The 19099-nt window shown below is 40.7% G+C and overlaps 1 protein-coding gene and 1 non-coding gene across 2 annotated transcripts; one reads left to right on the top strand and one right to left on the bottom strand.

Moving 5' to 3' along the window:
• Positions 1-232: 232 nt before the first annotated feature.
• nek3 (NIMA related kinase 3) lies at positions 233-9186 on the bottom strand. The gene is made up of 13 exons (XM_074640379.1): positions 8818-9186; positions 8367-8460; positions 8181-8278; positions 7999-8082; positions 7566-7633; positions 7354-7440; positions 3980-4034; positions 3551-3751; positions 3143-3257; positions 1828-1995; positions 1590-1721; positions 1384-1501; positions 233-494 (listed from the first exon to the last, which is right to left on the bottom strand). The coding sequence occupies exons 1-13, from the start codon at positions 8932-8934 to the stop codon at positions 428-430; spliced, it is 1404 nt and encodes a 467-aa protein (XP_074496480.1). The 5' UTR covers positions 8935-9186; the 3' UTR covers positions 233-427.
• Positions 9187-9596: 410 nt separating this feature from the next.
• trnak-uuu (transfer RNA lysine (anticodon UUU)) lies at positions 9597-9669 on the top strand. The gene has a single exon. It is a non-coding gene; the product is annotated as a tRNA-Lys (tRNA).
• The last annotated feature ends 9430 nt before the right edge of the window (positions 9670-19099 follow it).

The following is a 19099-nucleotide window of genomic DNA, read 5'->3' as shown; positions in this document are numbered from 1 at the left end:
TACACAGCAGATGAGAGGCAGAACACACACACACACACACACACACACACACACACACACACACACACACACACACACACACACACACACACACACATCTCAAACATCTTTATGTAAAAGAGGTTTTTATGGCAACAAGTTGAACAATATTTCAAATTTTTGTGTTTTCTGCAGCAGTGTGATCAAGTTCACAAAAATCTGTACAGAGCCTGAAATACACAATATAATAAACGTACTGTCTCACTGTTACTGTCTGAGCTTAACTGGGTTTTTGAAAACTTGGATATAAGCTGCTATAAAAATTGGTCCTCATTTATAAGATCAAGACCTGGTCTTATATACATGAAGTGAAATGATTTAGTGTCTTTAGTGACTGTAAACATCAATGACAGCCTTGTGAGTGTGTAGGCTCAGAAGAAATGAGGCTTTAGTGTTCCAAGAACATTTTCTCAACTTCATCCATCCAGTCACATGGAGATTCTTCCTCAAAGTCTCTGTGAAGAGAAGACAAACAGTACTATACATTTGAACTTTGTTTTCATATTAAAGGTCATAAAGAAACAGTACATTAGGCCTGCACGGTTTTGAAAAAAATATCAAATTGCGATTATTTTGACTGATATTGCAATTGCGATATGATTTGCAATATTAGAGGGAATGATGTTTTTTATAACATTAATCTCATTTTCATTGCAAAACATATTAAAATGATTATGGTGTGATTTTTTGAAGGGATCTGTACCAAACAAAGATGTTTTCTTAAGTGTAGAATATGATGTGTAGGCCAGGACATCTCTGCAGCACCACAATATGTCATTTAAAATGGTATTTTGACACACATTTAACAAATATTGTGCCTCTTAAAATAAAGTTAAGTAAATCATATTGCGATCAATAAAATGTTGACTAATTGTGCAGCCCTGCAGTACATTCCATATATTCAACAGATATCCAACATAGATTCACACATCCCTCTCTTCATACATTCATATTTAACGTTAGTAATGTTACGTTGTTTTTTTATAATTTGCTTTACATATAATCTTTACTTTGGAAGCTCAAAAAGGGAGTCATACTTTTTATTATTATTCTTTTTTTTGGCAACATATCTTTATTTTGAAAAAAAGGACCCATGAGTATCATATCTTTCTCAGCCCATATACACATTAGCCATTTGTGTCTTTACATGATTTGTACATGAAGTGCTAAACCATGCAAAACCAGTGCTAATGACTCATTAGGGAAGTCAATCATCAGGACTTCTGAATGAAACAGAAAGAAGCCTTTTTTGTCATGCTGATGTACTGTACCAGTTAGATTAGATAAATATGCTCCTGCTTGGTAATATCATGTTAAATACTGTAATAAGTCAGGGTCACTTACGTGTCCTCATCATCAGAGCGAGGCTGCAGCCGGTCCTCATCTACGGCCACGTCAGGCTCCGGACCGTCAGTGTTGTCCCCCTGCGGCTGGGAGAGGGGTCCCACCAGAGGGTCCTCACCTGAACATGGAAACCACAGAGGACTGATTATGTGATTCACAATAGGTTAACTGTGTGCTACAGCAAAGTGACTTAAAACAACACAGACCTCCTGTGTTTACTAAAAAGGTGCTGAAGGCTCTGCTCAGCGGGGCTTTCTCCAGCAGACTCAGCAGCCTCTCAGGAGGATCCCTGTCCCATCGTCTCCTCTGTCTCCTGTCCTCTAGCTCCTCTGACGCACCTGGAGAAACAGGGATACAGCTGATGCACTCTGATGCTGTAATTCATTCTCCAAACTTGAATTTTGTACAAATGAAGAAGTGAAAACACTGCTACTGTTGTCATACTTCCATGAGTAGAACCTGCGAGGGTCTGGTTCGTTGATGCCGTGCTGTCAAATGAGACGAGGCTGGCGTTGGCCAACATCTGCAGCACAGTGTCTGATGGCTCAGCGGCCCACTGCCTTCGAGGAACCGGCTCTCTGCTTTCGCAGTGGGCTTCAGGTAACGCCACTCCTGAGGTAAAGGGGTACTTAGGATACATTTTTTTGTTCTTGTTATCAAGAGGGTCCTGACAAGAAATAAGGTTTCTATTCTGTCGACGCTGCATGCATAAAAACACAAAGAGCAAGGAGGTAAAAAAAGCATCAAACACTAAACAAAGGGAAATGTAAAAGAGTCAGGAACCTCTCTTGCTACAAGCGATGTTCTAGCAGAGAGCAATGAAGAGGTGCTCATGATTTTTTGTGATGATTTGTTTCAGTTGCAACAAGAATGGATTATTACCTCCGCCAAGGCCAAAGGCCTAGGAAGGAGATTATGTTTTCACAGTCATGTTTGTTGGTTTGTTTGTTTGGACAAATTGTTTGGACGGATTCAGGAATATTTTCAAGGACTCCGATCAGCCTGAGCATTAAGACCACAGGGTATAACACATGCGCAGTGTAGCTGATGACGCGTTGATGACACGTGACCCCGCCTCCTTCAGAGAGCAGAGAGATACGTGCGTGGATGTGTGTCGAGACTCCGAGGTGCGGGAGCTGCTGGCCGTCCGCGGTGAGAAAGAGCAAATCGGTAGATGACGGGATGAGAGACAACGTAGTGTAACGTTATACAGACATAACAAGGCTGCTTAATGATAAAGGCATTCGCCGATACGTTACACGGAAACACACCATGTTAATAATAAGCCGACTACCTCATGGTACCGCCAGCTGTGAGCTGTGATCTGTTTTTAATGTCAGGCGCCTTGGCGGAGGTCTGCGCTCTCCGAGTGACATTCTAGTTAATTTTTTACTTTTGCTCTTAGCGCTAATTCCTCCTTCCTTTACCTTTCTCAGGTTTTCATAAAATAACGTATCTGTAAGTATCATAGAAACAACTCCAATGATACTTTTCCTATGTTTTGGGAATGGCTGTGTTGAGTAGGTATTGGTGGCTCCTGTCAGGATGATCAAAACATCATTTTTCATTGTGTTTTATATAGTTTGAAGGAACAGAATAAAATCATCTAACATATATGACAGTGCTTGTTTTTTCACTGACAACCCCATCTATGTTCCTGCCAGTCTTCACAAACATTTCTGTGATGTGGTTCTCCCAGAATCGCAGCAGCATATGCTTTTTTTCATGATTACGTAGTTAACCTTGACTTGGACTCTACCTTCAAATGTTGACGTTTTTATTAAACTCTTCTCTCCCAGAAGATTAGCCACCTTCTTTCCCTCTTCTCTGTCCCATCGACCCGTCCGTCTCCCCTGTTCCTGCGTCTCCAGCGCCTGTAAAAGATTCAAAGCACCGCTGTAAATCAAACACATAACATGAGCTCCGTGGCCATCTGAACCAACAGCAGCTTGTCAAAGGTCAGATTCCACATAGGGTCACCGCAGCTGGGGAAATGGTGTGAGAGTTTAAATTCTGACTTTGACACCCTGTTGTGACAACGTGTCGTGCTGATGGATGAGCAGCCATGAAATCACTTCAGGTTCAACTGTTTGAGTGACTGTCACCACGCGGGAGGCTCAACTGCACTGCACTTTTGAGTGCACAGGTGTTGACTGTGTGTGTGTACCTGGGGGGGCAGATGGGTACGCAGGAGTCTGGCAACCCGGTGAGAGGTCAGGATGCTGCGCAGGGACGGCCGGTCTTTTGGGTTTGTCTTGAACATCTGCTTGAGCAGATACTGCAGCTCGTAGGGCAGGTGACCGGGGAGGGGAGGGTACGCACCCCGACACACCTTAAGGATCAAGCTCTTCCAGCTGGGTGCCTGGAACTGCACACAAGAGTGAGGTGTGAGGATCTCCGGGACAACGAAACACACCGCAACAAAAAAAAATACACAGCAGATAATGTGATTCAGCTGAAGATACTGGGCCTCCATCATTCCACAACAATGCTCAGCAGTATCTCACTGTGCAATAAGAATATTTTATATAAAGATTCATTGAGGCCCCACAGTCAAACCCGTGGAACATGCGGAGAGAGGAGGGAGGGGAAGTACCGGGTGTCGCAGGGTGCACAGCTCGTAGAGAACGCAGCCCAGAGACCACACATCACTGCAGAACACATAAACAGAGAGATGGTCATTCATTCACACCAGACATTCGTCATGTCAAAAAGATACACGGACGGTTAACCCACGCGTGAGTTACATAATCACTGCTGAGCTGAGAACACAGGCTGTTTTGAAAACTCCTCATTGTTGGTGCATTTATTGACACTCCAACAGCCAAGACTGGATAATGAAAAGCATTGTGTTCACAAGCTATGTTGAAACCCAGCCTGGAAAGGAAACTGTAAGCAAATATGGAAATTGAGGAAAGATTATGGGATTTTAAAAAGTTAAAATGTCTGTCTCAGATATTAAAGTGTCCCTTTAAAGTACAAATGATGGGAGCTTTGTGCTCATAACCATGCAAAACTGCTCCCAGTAGACCACCAGTTACACACCAAATACTGACAATAACTGCACTTTACTGTATAATGACATGTGCAATATCATTATCATTATTACTACTCAGGTGTAATTCATACTGTGCAATATTTTCAGTTGGAATTTCATTTCATTCTCACTGTGCAATATCATTTTCCACTTGTGCAATTTTGTTAATAGTCTGTTTATTGTCATTACTGTATATACTGCTCCTATTTTTATACTTCCTTCTATTTAAATGGTTCATATTTTGTTACACTTTGTTTAGCTCTTTTTTTACTGTGTTAGCTGATGCATCTTGTTTTTTGCACTATCCCCTTTGCTGCTGTACACTGAACATTTCCCCACTGCGAAACTAATAAAGGAATATCTTATCTTATCTTATCTTAATCATAATGTAAAGAAAACAGAGCATACACAATATTTCTGTGTTGAGATGTTTTATCACACTTTGGGTCAACAAACACCAGGAGATGGAGCCAGAGCAAGGGGCAGAGGCCCTATAGGAACAGAAACCAGCTGGGGATCGCAATAAGGAATCAGTACCTCCCCCGCCACATGCTACAATCATGGGGAGAACCAGCTGTAGCACTCCAACCTCAGTCAAGGCCTATTGAAGGAGGCTGGGACACGGGTCAGTGTGTTCCAATCCGCATACTTTTGTACTTACACTTACTATTTTGAGTGCATAAGTGCGTTCACACTGGGAAGTACGGCAAAATGCAGTGCACTCAAAGTACCCGGATGTTGTACTCAAAACGGTCAGATTGTTGAGTGTGGAACGCTGGACACTTTCCACACTGAACTGTCGCCATCTTGGCTACGTGGCGGAAGGGGCGGAGCCACCACCACTATTCATACATACGTAGATAACAGAATAAAACAATACAATACGTAAACATACCAGTGCATTTTCAGCCAACAGGAGGACACGTCGTAGGCGACGACGTTGGAAACGTAATTTCCACTCTGGTTTCATTTTTTTCAGAAGATATTTTAGCGGGTAGCGAGCCGCGGTCAAATGTTGCGATCGTCATTTCCGGTCAGTGCGCCGCAGAGTCCTACCCTGTTGAAATGTACGCACTACTCAAGTGAGTACAGAGTGCACAAAGTGCACTACATTGAAGTGTACTTCTGGAAGTACGTGGATTGGAACTGCAGTTGCAGTGCGTTGCGACTGGATCAATTTTGGCGATTGCTGACCAGATTTTACTGAAAATAATTGTAACAGAATTGCCACAATATGTTTTATACACTTGAACAATGTGATACATTGTCTGCATGAGCTCTACCTCCAGTATTATTAAAAATAAATACACGGGCGCCTGGGTTTGCGGCAGCGGGAGAGGGATAGAGTGGGTCTGCCGACGAATCAGCTTCCAGGATTTCCATTTTCTCTCGACAAATCATGTGGCGGCTTTCCATTTTCAATACCGACGTCATCCATTTTCACCGCGGATACAGCCAATCGGAGCTCTGGATTCCATTTTCAGGCAACGAATCGTGTGGCTGATCTCCGCCACGTCATCCATTTTTGAATAGCCAATCACAGCCGTCCCAGCGGACGCGATGCGGAGGAGGGACTTTTGAACTATTCACCGCCTATTCAGAGTTGGTAGAGCGGGCGTCCATGTATTAAGGCTTGGTCCTGACCGCGGCGGCCCGGGTTCGAATCCGGCCTGTGGCCCTTTCCGCATCCACTCTCTCTCTCCCCCCTTTCAAGACTCTATCCACTGTCCTGTCATAAAAATGGAAAATGCCCCCTAAAAAAGAACTTTAAAAAAAAAAAAAAAATACACTGCATACACTGGAATATCAGAAAAATTACAAACTTTACACTGGGTAATGTACTGTATACAGATGTCTAGCTTTGATTCATGTGTTATTTGTATAGATTTTTTCTAGGGCAGTCAATCAATTAAAATATTTAATCATGATTAATCGCATGATTGCCCATAGTTAATCGTGATTAATCGCAAATTAATCACACATTTTATCTGTTCATAATGTACCTTAAAGGGAGATTTGTCAAGTATTTCATACTCTTATCAACATGGGAGTGGACAAATATGCTGCTTTATGTAAATGTATGTATATAATTATTATTGGAAATCAATTAACAACAAAAATCAATGACAAATATTGTCCAGAAACCCTCACAGGTACTGCATTTATATGCAAATATGCTCAAATCATAACATGGCAAACTGCAGCCTAGCAGGCAACAACAGCTGTCAGTGTGTCAGTGTGCTGACTTGACTATGACTTCACCCAAACTGCATGTGATTATCATAAAGTGGGCATGTCGGTAAAGGGGAGATTCGTGGGTACCCATAGAAACCATTTTCATTCACATATCTTGAGGTCAGAGGTCAAGGGATGATGCAATAACTTCACTCTAGCTTTAAAAACTGAGTCCGCTACAACCTTAAAATCGCCAGTTGCATTAATGTGTTAAAGAAATTAGTGCCGTTAAAACAAATTTGTGTTATTTGGGTCCTGTTCCTGTTTCCCTCTCGTCTGTTTCTTGTAAGCTTAATTTCCCTCATGGGGATTAACATTGTAATTTTTCTGTACATAATGGTCTATCCATTCAAGGATTTATGTAAATAACATTATGTGGACTTATAGACACAAGTATTAATGTTTATATAGTGTACTATATATAATAGTCTTCCTCAATGCACCAACAGAAGCCTGGTTACTGTCTCTATATATATATATGGCCCTCTGTAACACATTTTATGAACTATTATATTCATATATCAGCTTTTTTATGTTCTCCTATGTTTGAGGGTATATAGTCTTTGCTTTACCCAATTAATACTTCCTGTTCCAATTTCCCCACATGGGAATTGATCCAAAGGCATTAACCTTATTTTCATTTGATCTCGTGCCATATAAAATGGAGGAACCAGCCAAACAAGCTCATGGTAACATACCTCTTGTTGTTGTATGGCTTGTTGTCCCAGATTTCTGGAGCCACATAATATGGTGTCCCAACATACGTATGAGCGTATGCCTTTGAGCTGCAATAAACAATTACAAAAAACAATAGTCAGAGCTGAAATGTAACAGCAGCAAATCAAGCACCGAGCATTGACTTTAAAAAAAAGGTAAACTATAAATGGCTGCCGTTCTCTTCCTGCCGTACCTGTTCAGAATACACGCCGAGCCAAAGTCCCCGAGCTTGATTGTCCCATTATCTGTAAGGAAAATGTTCTGGGGGAGGAAATGAAAGAGAAGTGATGACTTAACACGAAGCAAAAATAAGAGCAGCCAACCGTGGCAAAATGATGATATTATGCATGAGTGGGAGATAACGTGTGATCTTATCTCAATCAGCAATTTCATCATTGTTCATTTCACTCCACAGCGCTCACACTGATGAGATTTTATCAACATGCATCCAACCAATAAACTAAATTATCGACTTCTTGCTCTGATTCAGAGAACAAATAGTATAAAGAAAATATGATCTTCCTCATGAGTTCATAATGTCGGTCCTATGTATCTATGTATGTTCAACATGAATTCTACTAACATGTATAATAATTATAAACTATAATGTCTAGAGACTACTGTACCTTGGACTTCAGATCTCTGTGCAAAACCCGTTTATTGTGGATATGCTGTGCTGCAACACACATTTGAGCAAACCACCTCAAGATCTGGAAATAAAAGATTTCAATGAAACAAAATGTAAAAAAGGGGGGGGGGGGAAAGTAAGATCAAATAGTGGGAATAGTTGCAGGAAGTGGAGGCCTACATCATCAACACAGAACTGCGTAGTTTTCTGTTGCCGGATCCTCTGGAGCAGGTCTCCTCCACTGCAGTACTCCATCACAATACACAGGAGGTCATCAGCTGAACAAACACAGTCACACTGCCTATTCCGCATTCCAAACCATAATAACTGTATGTCTTGTAATAAGAGAGTTAGGTTTATGAATACCTTCGAATGCCTCCCTGAAAGCCACGATATTAGGATGTTTCATTCTGGACAGCAGGACGGCTTCTCTCCTCGAATTCTCCAATTTGGAATGATTCTATAAAAATGCAAATACAACCATGAATGCATTCACTATTATGCAAAACAAACAGCCTCCACGTCTCTGTAGGCAACAATCTGGTAGTTTATCAGCACAGAGCAAATAACATTTCCATATCCAACCCCAGGCTGTAACAGAACAGTCTGAATTAAAATATAGTCTGCAGCAGTGTAGTTCACAGGGTGGCAAATACAACATCTCTTTTATTTTACTTATTACTAATGGGATTTTCTTTTTGCAAGAGAGGCTTGCTGTGTTGGGGGGGAGAGAATCCAGTTCAAGTCTAGTTACCTGTTCCAGCACACAGGTGAGGGTAAAGCAGTAGTAGTTGGATATATCTTTGTTTGCACATACCTTTGGCAGCTGGATTTCCTTGACCACATACTTCTCATGACTGCTTTTACAGCAGACTAACAAAGCCCGACCGAAAGAGCCCTCACCAATGACTCTCTGGAGTGAGTATCTCTCCATAGAGCTCCTTCATGAACCACAGAGACACCACAACAAAGCATAAAAACAACCACTAATATAGCTGCAGCAGGCTGAGAGCAGACTGGGAGGATGGAGGAGAGAAGATGCTCTTGTTTTGGTCTTCAGTTCTCACTTTGAGACTTATTTTATATTTACAACGCGTAATAAAAGACTAATGTACCAACAAAAATCTGACTGGTGCTGTTATGGCTGTTTGGCCGCTACTTCCTTATTATTGTATGACGTAGGCGATACACATCTGTACTGCGCCACGTGGCCGCTAGAGAGCGGTACATTATAGATTATAGATTATAGTCTAATCTCTACAGTTTAGCTCAAGACTCATAGAAATGAAACCATAATAATGTTATAACAATTTGTCGTAGTATTGTAATAGTCTAGTTTTGCATTAGAGTATTCTGTTTTTCAAGTGCTTATATAATGTATATGTTTCCTCTTTTATTTTATGCATGAGTTGTTCCAATCCATGACGTAATGTTATTAGGGCTACACTGTAGGTTCTGTTTATAATGATGCGACTCTTTTGCTGCCATGTTTGCCCTTCCTTGTCCACTAACCGGATCAAAAGACTAAATCATATCTATAGCAGTAAGCGTTTGGAGAGAAAATTCTTAAAGAACATACGTCACTGCGGTGTCAGAGCCCGGATAGCTCAGTCGGTAGAGCATCAGACTTTTAATCTGAGGGTCCAGGGTTCAAGTCCCTGTTCGGGCGAACAACTTTTTGATCAGTTTTAAACGGTGTGGACTGGACCGAACTGGTCCAAGTGTAACTTGCATTTACAGCTACTGTTACACAAGTAAAATTGCTGGAGTAACAGATGACAATCTGCGGGTGGAGCTGATAAAACACTGCTTCCTGATCTGATGCATCCGATATGAAAATCACATGATCACAACGATCACGGAAAACCGATTAAAAAGTAATGCAAACTTGATATAACTGTGACGGATAACACAATTTAAGCAACTTTCACACAATATGGAGACCACCAAAAACATATGCAATGCATTTGTAAAAGGTCAGCACTAATATAAAGTGTAGCCTATCTATGTGTTTTGTAGTTAAGGAGCTGAAACTTGAAAACACACTGGTAGCCTATAGGCCTATATATCCTACTATGCATCAGAATTCCCCTAACGTATTGTGCAGCACAAACCAAGTGCTCCATAGCCAAACGGTTGCATAGCGGCTCCAAATGTCTAATATTTGCCTCATTAGCTCCTCCGTTTGGCTCTCTGGCAGTGCTCTAGTCCTATCAGCCGGTAATCTTCTCTGTAGGAAAATAAAGTCAGTAATGAGGTAAATATTGGGCTTACATGGTGCAACAGTTTGTCTACAGCTCCTGGATTATGCTGCACAAGCTGTCTGGGGAAGCGTGATGGGCATTTGCTGCTTTTCCTGGAGCTGAACAAGATCCATCCATTATCTATAAGCGGTCACCGGGGGGCTGCAGGGCTGGAGGGATGGAGCACATCCAGGCTGACAACCATTCACAGCAATTTTAAAGTTGTGAATTAATCTAACTTGCATGACTTGGATGAGGCCAGAGGACCCACAGGAAACCCACGCTGACACGGGGAGAACATGCAAACTCTGCTCCTGAAGGGCCGGACAGGGGGATTCGAACCCACAGCCCGCCGGCTAACATCTGCATCACCCAGACACCTGCTGTAAAACAAGATTTGGTTTGCTTAGTTTGGGAATAAAAATTGAGCTTCTGCTGACAGATGGATGATGAGTGTATTTTCATACAGATTGGGTGAACTATTCCTTAAGACAAGCCAGCAATGAGCTCTTCACTTGGCATTATAAAATGTAATAGCCTACCAGTGTTGAGGTAAATCAGAAAGTGGGCCAACTAGCCCAGTGGTTCCCAAACTTTTCCATGTCAACGACCCCTAAACTGACACAAATTAGACTCTGGACTATATTTGGTTTTAGATGTTTTATTACAGAAAGCATGTGGAACCAATGACCAAAATAGTCATACATTCTGTCATTGTGTTATTTATGAATGGAATTAACGTGACAATAAATTAATCCCCTTTTACTGGGGACCCCCTACTACACCCTCAAGGACCCCTGCAGGTCCCCAGACCCTATTTTGAAAACCACTGAACCAGCCCACACCCTCCAGCTGGAAAGTAAAGTAGAACCACAAGTACAGAGATCAATAATTGTATTTTCAGAAAAAAGGCTAAACTAAACACATTTTAAAAACACACACTTTGTGACTGTAATGGGAAGATCTTCATACAAAGCTTCATACGGCTTGATTTGACTTATTCCAGTAGTTATTTAAAGATCTGTAAAATATGTTTTAAAAAAACCTGAATAAACTGAGAGTGAAGGCATGTTCTGTGTCTTTCATTCATGGTCTAAATCTTGATTTAAGCCAAAATTGCAGCCTGGCTGCTTGTTTATTAGTGGCTAGATAGAATACAATAGCTTATACTGTCCGGCTGTTAGTTTGAGTTTACTCTGCTCATAACTGAGGAACTTTCACATGGTCTACAATCTAATCATTCATTACTGGATATTAAAGATGGAAACCAAATGACCAAGCTGTGCATGTGTGTGTGAGTGAGAGTTTTTACCACACATTTGAAACTATTCAATTAGTGAGGTGATACCTGTGAGATGAAGATCATGTTTTTCCAGCAACGGACATTTCTGTTGGTGTTTGTGGTGCTGACAGAGCATTTAAATGCAGATTCATAACATATGGTGTCTGTCAGACGCTGTGACACTTCTCTTAGTTTGTGCTGACAGATGACTGGCATGAAGCAGCTGTGGGGCAATAAAACATTAAAACTGAATGACATTAAGAACCTCTCTAGTGACAAGTTTTTTCAATCCTTGGATCGGTCCCCCATGTGGGCCTCCTTGACGCACGGAACAATTTCTAAGACTTATTTTGTTGATATGAAAGAGAATATTAAAGTATCTATTATTCACATGGCAGCTTGATAATAACTCTCAAACTCCTGGGGCCATGAGAAGTTTGGACCAAAAAACTGAGTCCAGGGCCAAAAAAGGCAGAGAAAGCTATCAGATGGTCCTTCATGGGGACGGGTGGAAATCCACTGCCTGAGAAGGAGAATACATAAGTCCATCAGAGGCCCATTAAAAACCAGAGAAAGATAAAATACTTAGTGGTTAAATATAAAAAATATATATGTAGGTTATGGTATACTGTTCCAATATATATAATGTCTCGTTGCCCAGGTGATGCATTTTAGTGTATAAGGAAAATTAAGACGGCAGTGTTAAATGTGAAAATATATGCACTGTGAGAAATGAGTTAATGAAAATGATAAAGAGCAAGAATTTGTGTTCAGTTATGCCTTTGATATAATAACCAGCTCATAGGTAACATTAAAGATGCAGACTGATTCCAAACCTCATCTTAAAATTGTTCAGTGATTCAAATAGAGTGAATGAATGAGCTGAAACGAAATGGCAATTCAGTTTGATTATCAGTTTATTAAAGATGGACATCAGAGAAACTAAACTATCATCTGTTGTGCCGTGTCAGTGGAGCTGCTTTGTGGATGGTGAAAGTCACTTTGTAAAGTTTATCTAAACTTTAAGGTCCATTACATAACAGAGGTTTGATCACCGTTCTTAACCCGAGAGCATATGTTGATCCCCAGATAATTATCATGGATTCTGTCACCTTGTCCCTTTGTTTCAGTTCACTGTCTTCAGTGCTGTTAATCGGTTTATTATCCTTCACAGGCTTTAGGGAAGGATCAGGCTGCCTTTTTTCCTTTTTCATTTAGAGACAACAGTTACAGTTTACTAATAGAGAGGACACATGACAGTTTTATTAAGTGCTCACAAATAGGATGACATCACCATCCCAGATGTTAGCGGCTTACAGCTTCAACAGCAGTTTCAGTGAGCACATATCAGACCTACTCTACAGGAAGTGGAAAAAATAACCTAACATTATGATTATCAGTTACCTAATAATGTTCTAGTCAAACAGCTTTAATCCTTACTGGAATGCATCAAAGTCTGGACCTGTGTTTGGTTGCATATTGGACTGCTCTACAACAATAAAAGCCTCTGATTATTTGAGGGATGATGAAGTGAACATTATGGCTACGTTCCAAATCACATACTTTTAGTACATACTGCAGCTGCCCTTACAAAGTACATGCTGTTGCATGTAGTATACATGCAATTGGGACATACTACTTCGTCATAAAATTGCGGCTTGACCTTTGACCCTCTTGCTCATACAGTATATCTGCTGCACAGAGGATTGTGGGTCAGAATAGCCAGAAAAGCATGCTGGCTTGCATACTGCAAAATGGTACCAGATGTAGTATGACATCCTGGTATTTTTGGCATCCTGCATTTGACACACTATGTATTGGGACAAGCTAATTATTTTTCTGGCATACTAAATAGTATGGTAGTATGGGTATTGGAATGCACAGAATATGTACTGCTTCTCTAAAAGTTTACAAAAGAGACATAAGATTGGAAGAATAAGCATAATGTGAACAAATCCTAAATACATTCACTTTTGACAGTGTGTAACAAGAGTTACAACACTCCTTGTGATAAAATACCATACGCTGGTAACCCATCTACCACAGTTCCTATATTTGCTATGTGTTCATGTGATGTTTTCCAGGGGTACTATTCCAGTACTCGGAGACTTGTGAGGTATTCTGATACATTTACCACAGGCCAGTAACACATGCAGAACATGTGGTAAATTACTCCAGAGCCTGAGCTACATTCCTGTGGTAAATGTCCCAAAATTCCACACAAGTCTCTGAGTACCACAGAAATACCAGAGGAACATGTCACAGGAACATAAAAAGTACCAGAGGAAGTTACCTCAAAAACTCGGGGTACCAGGACAGCAGAACAAATTATATTTTACAACTGGGAATGTTGTGTTTTGTCTTCACTTGTTCTTCAGAAAAATATTTAGCTCTTTAAAGGTGCAGTGTGTAGGATTTAGTGGCATATAGCTGTGAGGTTGCCGATTGCAATTAATTAAACGTTTTCCTGTGTGCCAAGCATGTAGAAGAACTACGGTGGCCTTCTCTAGAGCCAGTGTTTGGTTTGTCCGTTCTGGGCTACTGTAGGAATGTGGCGGCCAGCTCTGTGAAGAGGACCCGCTCCCTATGTACTGTAGATATAAACCGCTCATTCTAAGGTAACAAAAACACAACAATTCTTATTTTCAGGTGATTATACACTAAAGAAAACATACTTATTAATATTATATTCCATTTCTGCCAATAGATTCCCTGAAATGCCACACACTGTTCCTTTAAAGGTCCCATATTATAAAAAAGTGAGATTTTCATGTTTTTTTTATTATAAAGCAGGCTTAAGTCCTATATAAATACTGTGAAAGTAACAAAACACTCAATCCACAGGGAAATGCACACAGCACCGTATTCAGAAACTCTGCATTTGAAACAAGCTGTCAGGATTTCGGCCTATTTGTGATGTAACAAATATATAATATTTAGACCCTTGACACAATTTTAAACGTACACATTCTAAATGTGTCCCAGTTTATTCCTGGTTGCAGTGTATGTGAATGTCATCAGCTGACAGGAAGTACACATGGATCCACCTGTTGCCTAGCAACGCAATTCTGTTGCAATTCTGTCAAAATGCGCTAAAACGGAGCGTTTCAGACAGAGGGTAAATACAGGCATATTGAGGCTGGAAGTATGAGGAAAACAAAGGTTATTTTTAACATTACGGCATGTAAACATGTTCTAATAGAAACACCAAATACAAGTATGAACCTGAAAATGAGCATAATATGGGACCTTTAAATGCCATGCTATGTTATTTAGTGCTGGACATGTAGCATGCAGTGGCTTTATCAGAGCTTGTTTGCAGAGTTTGGGATAATTTTCTGTGAGTTTGTCACTTTGGGCAATCATTTTAACATCGCACATTTGATTCAATGTAGGGCTGCCAAAGTTAACACGTTAATAACAAAGGGGTCCCTTGACCTCTGACCTCAAGATATGTGACTGAAAATGGGTTAAATGGGTACCCACTTGTCTCCCCTTTACAGACATGCCCACTTTATGATAATCACATGCAGTTTGGGGCAAGTCATAGTCAAGTCAGCACACTGACACACTGACAGCTGTTGTTGCCTGTTGGGTTGCAGTTTGCCATGTTATGATTTGAGCATATTGTTTAATGCTAAATGCAGTACCTGTGAGGGTTTCTGGACAATATCTGTCATTGTTTTGTGTTGTTAATTGATTTCCAATACTACATATATACATACATTTGCACAAAGGAGCATGTTTGTCCACTGCCATGTTGATAAGTGTATTAAATACTTGACAAATCTCCCTTTATGGTACATTTTGAACAGATTAAAAGTGTGTGATCAATTTGCGATTAATCCCGATTAACTATGGACAATCATGCGATTAATTGCGATTAACTATGTTAATGAATTGACAACCCTAATTCAATGTTATTATGAAACTGCAGCTTCAAACCCTTCAATTACAAATAGAAGTTTGACAGAAAAGGTTGTGGAGTGATCTTCATCTGCAGTTCAACAAAGATGGACTTACTTTGTGATGGGCTGTCTTAGTTTAATAGCTCTCTAAAATATATAATTTATCAATAATTATATCAGTTGGCTCAAAGTTAACTTGACAAAAACAGCAGTTTAAAGTTAGGCCTATAGTTACTGAGGATTAAGGGATCATGGCTGGATTCTTAAACAGGAGCTGAGCTACTGTCTGCTTGAAACTGAATAATAAATGCTAGAGGCCAAAGAGCTGTTCATGACTAAGAAGATGCTGGGATTAACTTGATCAAAGACCTCCTGGAAGAGCTCAGCTGGGACAACACTTAGACCAACACCTCTTTAAAATCATGACAGGAAAAAAAGAGTTGAGACAATTTAAAACGGCGTTAAAACAGCAGCAGATATGGAATCCACTGCTCGCGAGCTTTTGATGAAGGATAAAAGATTCAGCATGTTTCTCCTGGGAGGATGCTGTACAGCAGAGTTGATTACACCGAACGCTACCTCAGTGTTGTGACAATTATTAGATAGTAACTCGGAGAATGCTGCTCTCGCATCTTCTCTGCATATCTCTCACATTACAGTAGGACTTCTTCCATAGGGTCCTGAAATATTTGCACTCTGTTAGGTTCAGTATCTATAGGGGTTTATGTTCCCAGAGTATAGAGAAGAATGTGAAGCTGGATTTTTTTTTTTTTTACTTTAAATAGTGCAACAGAGCTCCATTCAGGGACTCCATTCAGCACTGAATGGAAACTGTGCTATCTCTGCAAAGCTTTGAGAAGCTCAGTGTTTTTTTTTCTTTGAGACTGTGCCCAGAGGTTTGATTTCAGTTCTCTGGAAATGTGCGCTGCGTTACTTTTGGTCTTTAGGAAGTATAACGTTGCTGTAGCCAGGTCTCACCCAGGCTTGGAAATAATGCCACTGCCTCAGCTTGAACTTTAACTGAAGTAGCTTGAAAGGCAATGCCAGCCTGCATCCTGCAGTTTCTCATTGATGCTAGCTACTAGGGGAAAACATCAGTGGGAGGATACCAAAAGTTTTTCATCCCCCAGCGTTCTTCTCTTACCAGAAAAAATAACTTGGAGGAGATAATAGGATTAAGTGGTGAAGAGGAGGAGAAAGAAAACGTGGAGGTCATTTGGGATTTGGATGTTTATTACTTCTCTATCATGAAAAATCGACATGTGTTATTGATGAAGAGGTCCAGACGTATAGCCCATAGGTTTACTTTATTACTGATGTCTGAGAAGGGAGGTCAATTTGCTTTTGGAAGCAAATAGGAAACAGCTACTCAGACATCCAATTTTAGATGTAGTCGGAGGTGCAACATGAGAGGGCAACACAGAAGTAGTCTTCTGTCCTCTGTGATTTTATGTCCATTTTAAAGAGGACCTATTATGATTATCTTCAGTAATTGTATTTTAGGTCTGTACTAGAACATGTTTACATGCTTTAATGTTAAAAAAATAATTTACTTTTTTAGGCTCTGCAAACCCACGTTAAGCCCACACAGGTGCTTTTAATTACTCTGGCTGATTAGACGTCTTCTCATGAGCATGCATAGACAGTCAGCTTTATTGACATCTCTCTGACTCTTGTTAGCTCTGTTGCACATGCTAGGGTGGGACAAATTACACCTTTATCATAGAGCTTTTCCACAGAAGACATTTTGACTTGTCACAGATGGGACAGGTGGACAGACATGGCTACGTTCCAAATCACATACTTTTTCTTTTGACTTTTAGTACTGCAGCTGCCCTTACAAAGTACATACTGTTGCATGCAGTATGCATACAATTAGGGCATACTACTTCGTCATAACATTATGCCTTGAACTTTGACCCTCTTGCTCATATACTGCGTTGAACTGGGAAGTTAGAATTCCCGAGTTCCCAGTCTAGAGATTTCAACTGGTACGCCCCCTGAAGACGGATTTCCGACTCGGAAAGTCAGACAAACCTCACCAACCCTGAGTGATGATATACTGTTTATAAGCAATTCTGTCTTATTGTGTCAGTCGTACACACAGTAGTGTCCAACTTCTATCTGTGGACATGTTGCTACGGTGTTTGTATGCATTGTTATCTACTGGTATTGCTCTGGCTGGAGTAAACCCCATTGAGTTTTACGACGTGTTGTAGTGGAACACGGTCAACTCGGGTGTGACGTCATTCCCAGCTCCGACCTCTGATTTCCGAGGTAAATGGAGCGCAGCATTATCCGCAGAGCACAGAATTGTGGGTCAGAATAGTCAAGAAAGCATGCTGGCTTGCTTAGGCCTGCTGCAAAACGCATCCGGAAGGACATCTTGGTATTTTTGACATACTGCCTTTGACATACTATGTATTGGGACGTACACATTTTTTTTATGGCTTACTAAATAGTATGGTAGTATGGGTATTGGAATGCACAATGTCACGACTTACTGGGACACCTGAATAGAACTAAGCCATCATTAATGTTATTACGATCACCTGTGCTTTTCCTATTATGAAATATCAAAATGTCTGCTATGAAAAATTCCCAGCATAACTCAGCCTTCTTTGAACCCTGAGCAGAGGTGTAATGAGCCCGAATTGGAAACACCTGTGTGTGTGTGTGCATGGCCTTTAAAAGGTAAACAGGGTGGCACTATTAATATTGAGGAGACTTGACATTTTGTCTTATTAAAATACGCCCTCCCAGTACGAGGATTACCTTTTCTGAGTTCAAACAAACTGCTAATTTAGAAGCTGTACTAACTGCAGCCTCTCTGCATCCCTGTAGGTGGACCAGTGAACCGTGAGCTGTAATCCGTATATATATACCCCCCCTCTGTGAGCGAGGAGTAACAGCCTCTGATCCTCTTTGTTGATGCAGTTTGTCTGGTGCATGTTATCATGAATTCACTTTATTTCCCTGTCCATATAAACATGATAATTGGCATACGGCTAATTGGCAGTTCCTAATTACAGAGGGGACTTGCAAAGCACAGTGGGAAACAAATAACACAATATGTGGGTGGAGTTTTATTTTAAATCAATAACATTGAGTCTAAACCACTCCACTTCCTGGGCACACTGATTCTAGATAATGTGAAACACCTGCGGAACTGTCTGTTGTGCTGCAGATACTTTAGTCCATGAAGTTCTTCTTTTTCATACAATGATTTTCTCCCCTGCCAGCACATCCACATGCAGTATATTACATAACAAAATAACTGCTGCTGAGGGATGACGACCACTATTTTGCTATACAGGCCCTTTATGACTGCAGCCATGGTTCACTATCTTGCTGTCCTGCAGCGCTATCAATTATGCAATATCTTTATGGAGATTGGTGTTATAGTAGCACAAAACCTTTTTTAAGTAGAGTTGCTCTTAAGGGCAGTAATTATCTCGCCGGGGTACTGTCGGGGAAAAAAAAAATTTAATTAGAAAGAATTAATTGATGTTGAAGTATTTAACTGGCTGCCGAGGTTGAACTCTTTAAAGGTGATTCAGTGAATTCTCCCTTAAATAATCCCCACTCCGACAATATTAAAAAATTAGCAGCACAATGTAGGTGTTCTCAGATGACGCCATGCGGTTGTGTTGCCTGTAACTTCAA

Source organism: Sebastes fasciatus, chromosome 7 (assembly GCF_043250625.1).
Source record: "Sebastes fasciatus isolate fSebFas1 chromosome 7, fSebFas1.pri, whole genome shotgun sequence".
NCBI classification, from domain to species: Eukaryota; Metazoa; Chordata; class Actinopteri; order Perciformes; family Sebastidae; genus Sebastes; species Sebastes fasciatus.
The sequence above is the reverse complement of the archived record's forward strand: the minus strand, read 5'-3'. Positions and strand labels throughout refer to the sequence as shown.

What these genes read in the sequence shown, in the direction of transcription:
- nek3 (XM_074640379.1), bottom strand. Translation starts at nt 8,934, where the DNA reads ATGGAGAGATACTCACTCCAGAGAGTCATTGGTGAGGGCTCTTTCGGT. An exon ending in AAGCCATACAACAACAAGAG is followed by an intron (nt 4,035 to 7,353) that starts GTATGTTACCAT and finishes TGTGTTCTGCAG; the next exon opens with TGATGTGTGGTCTCTGGGCT. An exon ending in GTACCCATCTGCCCCCCCAG is followed by an intron (nt 3,258 to 3,550) that starts GTACACACACAC and finishes AATCTTTTACAG; the next exon opens with GCGCTGGAGACGCAGGAACA.